Here is a 12077-nt window from a genome sequence, read left to right as displayed (position 1 = left end):
TCTCGGCCCTGGCAGGTTCTCTGGGAGTTCTCATGCAGGTCCTGTGAGAAGGGCCAGGCCATGTGGAATAGGGAAGGGGCTTCTGTTTTCTGACTTTGTGAATCAGTCTGACCCTGGGTCTGGTGCCTTTCCACTGAGTTTCCTGGGCCCCTGGATTGTCTGAGGCCCCTGAGCAGACTCTAGGATGCCCCATGACAGTCCCAGTCAGAGCAGTCATGTGGCCAACACAGAGGTATATTCTGGATCTCTGGATATATCCTCTTGCCTAACTTCCCTACCATACCACTGGAAAGGTAACTCATGTCTGCTCTGCTTCAAAGACAAACAGATGGAACTGGATGAAAAGCAAGTGTAATTTTCAGTTACTTCATTCACAAATGCTTGCTCCTGAGAATGTCATCTTTGTTTTTTATTTTCTTTTTATTGAAGTATAGTTGATCTGCAGTGTTGTGTTAGTTTCTGGTGTACAGCATAGTAATTCAGTTATTTATGTGTGTGTGTGTGTGTGTGTGTGTGTGTATAAAATTCTTTTTTATATTCTTTTTCATTATAGGTTATCACAAGCTATTGAATACAGTGCCCTGTGCTATATATAGTAGGACCTTGTTGTTTATCTATTTTATATAAATAGTAGTGTGTATCTGCTAATCCCAAACTCCTAATTTATCCCCCCACCCCCTTTCCCCTTTGGTGACCATAAGTTTGTTTTCTATGTCTGTGAGTCTGTTTCTGTTTTATAAATAAGTCCATTTGTATCATTTTTTAGATTCCACATATAAGTGATATCATGTGCTATTTGTCTTTCTTTGATTTACTTAGTATATTAATCTGCAGGTCCATCCATGTTGCTGCAAATGGCGTTATTTCATTCTTTTTATGGCTGAGTAGTATTCCATTGCATATGTTTACTGTATCTTCTTTATCCAGTCATCTGTTGATGGAATTTAGGTTGCTTACATGTCTTGGTAAATAGTGCTTCTATGAACATGGGGTGCATGTATCTTTTCAAATTGGAGTTTTCACCAGATATATGCCCAGGAATGGGATTGCTGGATCATATGATAACTATTTTTAGTTTTTTAAGGAATATCATTACTGTTTTCCATAGTGGTTGCACCAAATTACATTCCCACCAACAGTATAGGAGGGTTCCCTTTTCTCCACACACTCTCCAGCATTTATTGTTTGTGGACTTATTAATGATGGCCATGACTTTTTAAGGATGGCCATTCCAACTGGTGTAAGGTGATACCTCATTGTAGGTTTTTGTTTTGTTTTGTTTTGTTTTGTTTTGTTTTGTTTTGTTTTTGAGGTTTAGTCAGTTTACAATGTTGTGTCAATTCCTGGTGTACAGCACATTTGTATACATGCATATACATATATTCATTTTCAGATTCTTTTTCACTGTAAGCTGCTACAAGATATTGAATATATTTCCCTGTGCTATATAATATAAACTTGTTTATCTGTTTTATATATACCAGTCAGTATCTGCAAATCTCGAACTCCCAGTTTATCCCTTCCCACTCCCATCCTCCCTGGCAACCACAAATCTGTATTCTACGTCTGTGAGTCTGTTTCTGTTTTATATGTAAGTTCAGTTGTCTTTTTTTTTTTTTTTTTTTTTTAGATTCCACATATGAGTGAGCTCATGGTATTTTTCTTTCTCTTTCTGGCTTACTTCACTTAGGATCACATTCTCCAGGGCCATCCATGTTGCTGCAAATGGCATTATTTTATCACTTTTTATGGCTGAGTAGTATTCCAGTGTATAAATAAACCACAACTTATTTATCCAGTCATATTTCGATGGACATTTAGGTTATTTCCTTGTCTTGGCTATTGTAAATAGTGTTGCTATGAACATTGGGGTGCAGGTGTCTCTTTGAATTAGGGTTTCCTCTGGATATATGCCCAGGAATAGGATTGTTGGGTCATATGGTAAGTCTGTTTTTAGTCCTTTGAGGAATTTCCATACTGTTTTCCACAAAGGCTGCACCAAACTGCATTCCTACCAACAGTGTAGGAGGGTTCCCTTTTCTCCAAACCCTCTCCAGCATTTATCATTTGTAGACTTTTGAATGATGGCATTCTGACTGGTGTGAGGTGATACCTCATTGTAGTTTTGATTTACATTTCTCTGATCATTAGAGATGTTGAGCATCTTTTCATGTGCCTATTGGCCATCTGTATGTCTTCATTGGAGAAATGTCTGTTTAGATCTTCTCCCCATTTTTTGATTGGATTTTTTGTTGTTGTTGTTATTGAGTTGTAAGAGCTGTTTATATTTTCTGGAAATTAAACCTTTGTCAGTTGCATCATTTGCAAATATTTTCTCCCATTACATAGCTTTTCATTTTGTTTTGCTTATGGTTTCCTTTGCTGTGCAAAAGCTTATAAATTTAATTAGGTCCCATTTGTTAATTTTTGCTTTTATTTCCATTGCCTGGGTAGTCTGCCCTAGGAGAACATTGCTAAGATTTATGTCAGAAGATATTTTGCCTATATTTTCTTCTAGGAGGGTTATAGTGTCTTGTCTTATATTTAAGTCTTTAAGCCATTTTGAGTTTATTTTTGTGTATGGTGTGAGGGAGTGTTCTAACTTTACTGATCTACATGTGGCTGTCCAGTTTTCCCAATACCACTTGAAGAAGAGACTCTTTTCTCCATTGTGTATTCTTGCCTCCTTTGTTGAAGGTTAATTGATCATTGATGTATAAGTTTATTTCTGGGCTCTCTGTTCTGGTCCATTGATCCATATGTCTGTTTTTGTGCCAATACCATGCTGTTTTGATTACTGTAGTTCTATGGTATTGTCTATAAGTCTGGGAGGGTTATGCCTCCAGTTTTGTTCTTCTTCAGTATTACGTTGGCAATTCTGGGTCTTTTGTGATTCCATACAATTTTTGGATTATTTGTTCTAGTTCTTTGAAAAATGTCCTGGGTAATTTGGTAGGGATTGCATTTAATCTGTAGATTGCTTTGGACAGTATGGCCATTTTAACAATATTAATTCTTCCAACCCAAGAGCATGGGATATCTTTCATTTCCTTAAATCATCTTTAGTTTTCTTTATCAGTGTTTTATAGTTCTCAATGTATAAGTCTTTCACCTCCTTGATCAGGCTTTTTCCTAACTATTTTATGTTTTTTGATGGCAATTTTAAAAGGGATTATTTCTTTACCTTCCTTTTCTGGTATTTCATTGTTTGTGTAAAGAAATGCAACAGATTTCTGTAAATTAATCTTGTATCCTGCTACCTTGCTGAATTCTTTTATCAGTTTTAGTAGTTTTTGTGTGGAGCTCTTAGGGTTTTCTATGTATAGTAGCATGTCATCGGCATATAATGACATTTTTGTTTCTTCGAGTTTGGATCCCTTTTATTTCTTTTCTTTGTTTGAGTGCTGTGGCTAGGACTCCCAGTACTGTGTTGAATAGAAGTGGTGAGAGTGGGCCTCCTTGTCTTTTTCCAGATTTTAGCAGGAAGGCTTTCACTTTTTCACTGTTGAATGTTATGTTGGCTGTGGGTTTGTCAAAAATAGCTTTTGCTATGTTGAGATATGTTCCCTCTGTACCCACTTTGGTAAGAGTTTTTATCATGAATGGAGGTTGAGTTTTATCAAATGCTTTTTCTGCATCTATTGAGATGATCATGTAGTTTTGGTCCTTTTGTTGATGTGGTGTATCACATACATTTGCATATGTTGAACCATCCTTGTGACCCTGGGGTAAATCCAGCTTGATCATAGTGTATGATCTTTTTCATGTGTTGTTGGACTCAGTTTGCTAATATTTTGTTGAGAATTTTTGCATCTATATTTATCAAAGATACTGGCCTGTGATTTTTTTTTTTTTTTTTTTTTGGTAGTGAGTGTCTTTGGTTTTGGTATCAGGGTGATGGTGGCATCATAGAATGAGTATGGGAGTGTTTCGTCCTGTTCAGCCTTTTGGAAAAGTTTGAGAAGGATCGATATGAGTTCTTCTTTGTATGTTTGATAGAATTCCCCTCTGAAGCCATCTGGTCCTGGACTTTTATTTTGTTTTTAAATGGATTCTATTTCACTTCTAGTGATTGGTCTGTTCAAATTATCTATTTCTTCTTGATTCAGTTTTGGTGGACTGTGTGTTTTTAGAAACGTGTCCATTTCTTCTAGGTTGTCCAGCTTGTTGGCATATAATTATTCATATTATTCTCATGTTTTTTTTGTGTATCTTTGGTATCAGTTGTTATTTCTCCTCTTTCATTTCTTGTTTTGTTTGTGACCTCTCTCTTCTTCTTGGTGAACCTGGCCAGAGGTTTGTCGATTTTGTTTACCCTTTCAAAAAACCAGTTCTTGATTTGATTGTTTTTTTCCTGATATTTTTTAAATCTCTGTTTTACTTAATTCCCCTCTGATCTTTATTTCTTTCCTTCTGCTGACTTTAGCTTTTGTTTGTTCTTCTTTTTCTGATTCTTTTAGGTGGTAGGTTAGGTTGTTTATTTGATATGTTTTTGTTTTTTGAGGATGGCCTGTATCACTATGAACTTGCTTTTGCTGCATCCCATAGATTTTGTGTGGTTGAGTTTTTATTGTCATGTGTCTTAAGGTATATTTTAATTTCTTCTTTGATTCCATCTTTGACCTTTTGGTTTTTAGTAACATGTTGTTTAGTCATCATCTAATCATTTTTTTCTTGTTCTCTTTCTGTGGTTGATTTCTAGTTTCCTGCCATTGTGGTCAGAAAAGATGCTTGAAATAATTTCTATCTTAAATTTGTTGAGGCTTGTTTTGTGTCTGAGTATGTGATCTATTCTGGAGAATGTTCCTTGTGCACTTGAAAAGAATGCATACTCTGGGTTTTTTGGATATAATATTCTGAAAATATCAATTAAATCTGACTGTTCTACTGTGTCATTTAGGATCCCTGTAGCCTGATTGATTTCCTGTCTGGAAGATCTGTCCATTTATGTGAGTGGGGTGTTAAAATCTCCTCCTATTATTGTATGAGAATGTCATTTTTAAAACAGAACATTTATACCAGCTCTTCCAGAGAGATGAAAGCATATTTGCTTCCTCAAAATCTGCTTTAAATATTAAAACTTTCCTCTGTTTTATAGAGGCATTTGCCTCACTTTTGCTCCAAGATCAAACCAACACTTCTGTGTTTATCTATCAACAAATATGCCTAATTACACCTCGAAGACAGCATGAAGCGTTTTGTCCTACTTTGAAAGTCAGGGATTTTTTTCTTTAATGTAATGTTTTAGAAATAGCATGTGGGTGATTCACCTCTTGATGGTGTTTTTCTCAGTGAAACATATTGTCACTTTGATATGTTTTCAAATGCACAATGTATCAGTTTGTACGTTGAAAGCCATTTTCTTGTCTTCTGCTTTTCTCCCTCCAGCAGTGGTCCCTTTCTAAAGAAATGGAGTCTCTCTGACCCTGACCATCACTAGACACCTGGGAAGGGGATCTGACCCACAGGGGAGTGATCTTAATCTGCCCTTGGTGCTGCCCTCAGCCCCCTGTCACTCCTCGTTCCTTTGGCCTTTTCCCCACAGTCTTCTCAGGACCTTGAGCCAGCACATCTGCTTCTGCAGACACTGGGTGTCATGTCTGGGTGGGGGCTGTTTCCCGGGGAGCCACACTGTGGCCTGGATTCCGGTGTCACCCCTCAGGCTTCTTACTGTGTCCCTTCTGCCCCCTCAAGCTTCTGCCCTCATTCAGCCAGCACAGGGGTGTGCTCACATGCACACCTGCCACCCTGTCTCCACTCGCCTGCTCTGAGACGCATCTGTTCTGCTGTGAAACCTGAAGCCATCTTGGATTATCCCTCTCTCGTCTGCTGTGTCTGTTAATTTGTCACTTTTGTGATTCCTCCCTATCACCCCAGTCCCTGCACCAGTTAACCTGCCTTTAGTGAGGCTCCCTCTGGCAGCAAAGGAATTGACATTACCTTGTGTCTTTTCCAGACAGGACTCCTCAACTGTCCTGTCGTCCAGGAGGGTGAGGAGATGGTGCATGCTGTCCTGCCCCGCACAGTTAGGTGTGGGGACCACGGGCCAGCAGCAGATGTGTCATGAGGACACTGGTTAGCTCAGCCTTCTCTGAACTCACTGGGGAGAACATCTCTGTTCAGCACTGTCTTGGTCAGTTTGGGTTGCTGTAACAAAATAATAGTATAGACTTGGTGGCATGTAAGTGACAGAAATTTATTTTTCACAGCTCTGGAAGCTACAGTCCATCATCAGGGTGCCAGCATGGTCGGGTTCTGGTGCGAGCCTTCTTCTCGTGGCAGACTGACTGCCGACTTCTCTTTGTGTCTTCACGGGACGGAGAGCAGAGAGAGGAGACCAGCTTTCTCGTGACTCTGAGAAGGGCTCTGATCCCATTTATGGGGGCTCCACCCTTGTGACTTGTCTAGTCCTAATTCCTCCCAAAGGCCCACCTCCTCATACCATCTCATTGGGGGTGGGATTTCCACATGAATTTGGGTCCATGACAAACACTGTTGATACACCTGGGGCGATTGCTCCATGCAGACAGGTTGGCAGGATGCTGCTCTGAGTGGCAGAGGCTCGTCAGAGGGATGTGTGGAGTGTTAGAGCAGAGAACCAACACCAGCATCGTCCACTCAGGCCTCCTGGGCAGCTGAGCAGCTTCCAGAGTGCACAGGCCCCCAGTGGTGCTTCTGCTAGCTGTCCGGGGGATACAGCGGCGTTTGCCATCTGACACCACTGCTCTGCGGTGCTGAGAGCCTCTTGTCTCCTGTGTCAGGCCCCCTTCCCCAGGGTCCTGCAGCTTCTATCCTTCCTGTTGCTCACATCTTCCCGCCTGTAACTGAGGCCTGATTGGTGGGGTCAATCACCCTCGTCCCTGAGGGTCAGGACTCTCTCCTTTGAGCAGACCTTTGAGCGGGCTGGCGCCTGGTAGCAGGCAGCTGCCCCCATCGGACAGCACTCACGCAAGTCAGGGTCAGCTCTGGCAGTGTGGTGGTCCCGCATGGGAGTGCCACGAGCCTGTGCCCCAGCCCCCATGTGACATCCTGCCACGCTGTCCCTCCCCTGCTCAAGACATGTGCAGTGGTTCTGTTGTGTCCTGCCAACCACAGTGCCATTGCCGGGGAGCCTTCTTCCTCCTCACCCGTCACCCCTCCCATCATCACCGCATATCTTTCTCCTGCCTTTCTCACAAGGTCCCGCCAGAGTGGCCCCAGTGCTCTAGGCTGGGCATAGCCTGTGTTGTCCTAACTGTGCACTTTGTCTCTCCCTTGGCACACGTGCCACTCTCCTCCCTGATGCGTGGCATGTGCCTCTATTCTCCTCCTGTCCTGTTTTCTGTGGCATATTTGGGTCCTCATCTTTATACGCCACAGAATGCTCGTGTAGGACGGGTGTTAGGTAGCTGCTCATGAATAAAGGAATGGTGCCTGCACTGTGGCTCTGATCTCTGTTGCTGTGACTCTTGTTTGTTTTTAATGCCAAGAATGGTCGGTAGGTGGTGCCGATGAGCCAGCAAAAGAGGCCTGTTGAGGCAGTTTCCAGGTTCCCAGGCATGCAGAAGAGCTGGGAGTTCACTGAGGACACCTTTCTTTGTTGTCTAGAGTTAGGGGTTCTTAGCTGGGGGGTGGGGTGGGGTGTTGTCCCATGAGCCTCCTAAGGTTGATGCAGAATTTTGTGTCTATGTACATTTTCTCTGGAGAAGGTGTCAGATTCTCAGTGAAGTGCTTGACTCTAAAGGTTAGGAATTATTGGTCTAAAACATGATATCACATTTAACTCTTACATGGCACACCTATCTATATTTTACTTCTGTCTTTTCTTTTTGCCTCTTTTGCTTTGTATTACTCAGAATAGAATTTTTAGGATTGTGCTGACTTGGTAAAACTGTTCAGATTTTTTTTTCTATGATATGCTATGTCTTCATATAATTTTTTGAAATAAAATAGTCAAGTGATTCTCTGAATTCGGAATGACAGTCTTGACTCTAGGGTTTATTCTCTGTCTTGAATATTGATTTGATTAAATGGCTTTAGGTAAGTTGGAACCATTATGCTTGAGATTTCTGTCCTCAGGGAGCCTATATTCTAATGAAGGGAGACAGCCCGTAGTGAATGAACCAACATATAACATGTTAGCTTGTGACCAGTAATCCCTGAGAAAGATAAATAGTCTAGGGGATGGCAGGAGTCCTAGCCTGGAGTCCAGACAGTTGCTAGTTCATGTGCAGAGAGGAGGGGAGGCTCTGGGAGGTGACACTGAGTGAAGGTCTACAGGTGCTGAGGACAGGGCACCGGGCACAGAGCAGCTGTTGCTGAGCTAGGGGTGCTCGCTGGGTTGTCATCCCAGCACCTTGGCCCCAACACCATAGAAGCCCCGGAGTCTAATGAAGTCCTTTCAGCAGAATCCACTTATCGGCTCCTGTGTTCTTTCTCATTCTTGCCTTTGCACATGCTGTTCCCGCTGCACAGAATGCCCTTCCCTGCCCTCTCTTCCCTTGGGATTCTCTTCAGGACCATCAGGACCTGGGCCTGGGTGGTGGTTTTGGTTGAGTCATGGCAGTGTGAGTAAATCTCTCCATCTTTGCCCACACGGCTGTGTGAATCTTCGTGATTCTTGAGGACTTGTTCTGATGACATTTTTGGTTTACTCATCTGAATTCTCCTGTTATATCATGAACACTTGAGTGCTTGTCTTGTTTTTGTCTCATTCTGAGTCTGTGGTGCCTGGTACGTAACGGGTATAAATTCAAGTTGAATGAATGAATGAGGCCACCTGATAAAGCTAATGCGTATGTGATCACTTTTGCTCTCTTATGGCCTGAAACTCAAATCATGGTTCTCAGGATCCTCTGGCTGACTCACCAGTGGAGTACTGATAGTGTCACCCATAAGGAGTAACTGATTGCTTTCTAATCACCTTGAACTGTCTTGAATCCTTTGGCATTACTTAGGACTTCGTGTGCTTTTAAAAATAGTCTTTATGGATGTTTCAGCAGTTCTTGTTCCTTGTGCCTGAAAATCTGAAATAATAAGTATGAAATCCTCTCAAGTACTTTATCATTTTTTTCCTTTTTTTTCCCAAGCTTTGATGTAATTGACTATTTCTTTATGCTTTGGAACAAAATTCTAGATAACCGCTTGTTACAGGCTATTCCCATTCCTGATTTTGGAGAAAGGGGACAAGTTGTTCTCTGTAAAAACCTCTGTAGCCCAAGGACAGTATCTGAAGGATTTCATAAAATTCCAAAGAAAAAGTACACAGGCTCTTGTCTTAGTCTACTCAGGACACTTTCAAACTTGCATGGCCATTCTAAGTCAGGTTTGGGCTTTCTTTAAACATCATCTTAACCAAAGGGTTTATGTGCATGTGATTCCAGAGGGAATACTCATTACTTGTAAAACAAAAAAGCTGGAAAAGAAAAATATACATACAATACACAGAAAATACAAAGCTTAGTTCTTTTCTTTTTTTTTTTTTTAAAAAAAAGGTCTATTTATCCATCAAAAATATGCTGTCGCTTTAAAGGGTATTTTAATAAATTATTCCAGAGTTGGAGAATCCCGCTCCGCTGGAAGTAAGCGGTGTCCCCGGCCGCTGGGGCCTCTCTCCGTGAGCAAGGCAGCAGCGCTCTGGAATCCACCTCACACAGTCACTTTGTGGGATAGCTTGGAGAACCTTGTGACCTATTTGGCATGTTCCCGAGACAGAATCATATCCAAGCCAGAAATCCTGACTCCAGATGGTTTTTGAATGTGCAAATATGTAAAACTCTAGTGATTCAGGGACCGACGCGTGACAGGGAGGACCTTGGGAAGGACGGTGTGGCTTAGTGCTGCCCTCTTCTCCGCAGGTGACGCGTCCAAGGAGGACATCGACACTGCTATGAAGCTGGGCGCTGGCTACCCCATGGGCCCATTCGAGCTTCTCGATTATGTTGGGCTGGATACTACGAAATTCATCTTGGACGGTAAGGGGTTGGAATTCTCTGTTGTCTGTCTTTAACTGAGTTGAGGTGGTCTCTCTCAATTATGGATTAAATGATAATGCCTATTTAAAACAAATTATTAAGAGTCTTAGTAGACCTTCCAAAGTCTTGCCCCACCAGCTTAAAGAGTCAAGTTAACAAATGACAGAAGGAAAAATGTGGCTGCCTGGTCTCACAAAGCAACTTTTTTTTTTTAAACTTTTCATTTTGAAATAATTATAGATTCACAGGAAGTTTCAAATACAGCATAGACAGGGCCCATGTTCCCCTTTACTTCATTTCCCCCGATGGTTCCTTCTTATATAATGACTGTAGTACAATATCAGGGCCAGGAGATTGACATTGGTACCCAGTCATTCTGTCCCATAGGCTGATTAGTGTAACCACTGCCTTCAAGGTACACAGCCATTTAAAGAGGTACAGTCATTCTACTGTTGTGGTTTTGAAGACAGGGTTAAAACTATTAACCAAAATTGGGGTACTGAAGTTGAATGTAGCTCATACTACCAAGTCTCAACACAGAATACTCATGTACTTGGGAGGAGCGAGGAGGGTTCTAATTGAAGCATGAACTTTTGGATTTCATGAGGATGCGAAATACCAGTAGCAGCAAATTCAGATCTTTAACATGTCTGGAAGTCATCTCACTGTGCCACTAATAGGTCCAGCCTCCAGATTAAGGGGTTCTGTTTGTGTACCTGAATCTTTGGCAGCAGCAGTTTCCATGAAGGGATTGGCTGAACAGGAGAGCCGTGGTAGAGCCAAGCCTTGAGCAGCGTGGCCTGTGGGAGCACACCTACTTCTGGGCTCATGTGCAGCCTTTCTTCTGCCTCTGCCATTTGGGCCAGAGTGGCTCCAGGCCTGTGAGGCTCTCCCACATCAGAGAAAGGACCCTTCTCCCCTGAACTCTGCCTCCAGACTTGTCCTAGGGATGCTGAGATGCAGAATAAACCCAGAACTTCATCCTGAGCCCTCTCCTCTCCTCTCAATAGGGTGGCATGAAATGGATTCCAAGAACCCCTTGTTTCAGCCCAGCCCATCCATGAATAAGCTGGTGGCAGAGAATAAGCTTGGCAAGAAGACTGGAGAAGGATATTACAAATACAAATGATGCTCAGCTTCTCTGGCTCCGGGAAGAAGCCCCCATAAGCATGTACCAGCAGCTCCCCAAGTGCCCACGGGAATGTTCTTTGGTCAGACGTTCCCTCACACAGCACCATCTATTCGATATGCATTTTGATTGTAATCTATCTGAACTAATTATTTACCCTAGTAACAGTAGTAGCTGATTCCTCCATTGAGAACTAATTCCCTTTGTAGTCTATTTCTGTGTATTTTCTGAAAAGCTTTATGTACACCCTCGGTGCCTTGGAGCAAACATTTCTTTCGAACCTGTGTCCATCATTGCCACACGGGAATGTCACGAGTGAGTGACACGTCATGGTGTGTCTGTGAAGGGCTGCGCAGGTAGCACCAGCATCTCGCCTTTTCGAGAACATTTGCCGCCTGCAGTTTCGAGCCTTACCCTACATCCTGAGCACGGCGATGTAAGGTGTCATGTCTTGATTCAACTCATCACCAAAACACTGCTGCTGGGTTGGTGGGGATATCTCCACGTGCTGGGTTTGCCGGAATAAGTTTCATTCACATCTGAAATCGGAATAATTATCGTCTGTCTGTCTGTTTTTTTCCATGAGAAATCATTGCTGCAAATTAATAAAATGTAGTCTTTCAATCTGTAAAAATTTGAATTGAAATAAACATATGTATAATTTTAAATAATCGTTGCTTCAATGGCTGTGAAAGTAAAGGGTGGTCATCGAGGCAGTGCCCCGCCTTTGGCCTGTTGTCATTTTTCCAGCAGTAATGCTGGGGAAGGAGCGGCGGGAGCAGGTGTTCAGGTGCAGCCTGCCTGCAGCTGTCACTCCAGGTTTCTTACCAGTAAAGCAATAATAAGGGCACAGAAGACAGTTTTTAAGGAACATCTGTTTTTTCTTTGCCAACAAAAAGAGTGTAACATAAGCTTCCTTTAATCATTGGCTTGAGAAAGTGTCTTCCAAGATAGAATTTTGAAGCTGGAAAGACATCAGAAACTCTAAGGTCCAG

At 42.2% G+C, this 12077-nt stretch overlaps 1 protein-coding gene across 3 annotated transcripts in view; it reads left to right on the top strand.

The window, feature by feature from the left end:
- HADH (hydroxyacyl-CoA dehydrogenase) overlaps positions 1-11753 on the top strand; it is a 46031-nt gene extending 34278 nt beyond the window's left edge. For all 3 annotated transcript variants that reach the window (XM_072939197.1, XM_031690672.2, XM_072939190.1), the window contains exons 7-8: positions 9837-9953; positions 10964-11753. In XM_072939197.1, the coding sequence (XP_072795298.1) occupies positions 9837-9953; positions 10964-11082 (236 nt within the window). In that variant the 3' untranslated portion in view covers positions 11083-11753. The remainder of the gene's footprint in view (positions 1-9836; positions 9954-10963) is intronic.
- The last annotated feature ends 324 nt before the right edge of the window (positions 11754-12077 follow it).

The sequence above is a fragment of the Vicugna pacos genome, chromosome 2, assembly GCF_048564905.1.
Source record: "Vicugna pacos chromosome 2, VicPac4, whole genome shotgun sequence".
In the NCBI taxonomy this organism is placed as follows: Eukaryota; Metazoa; Chordata; class Mammalia; order Artiodactyla; family Camelidae; genus Vicugna; species Vicugna pacos.
Note: the sequence above shows the minus strand (reverse complement) of the source record. Positions and strands in the feature narration are given on the sequence as shown.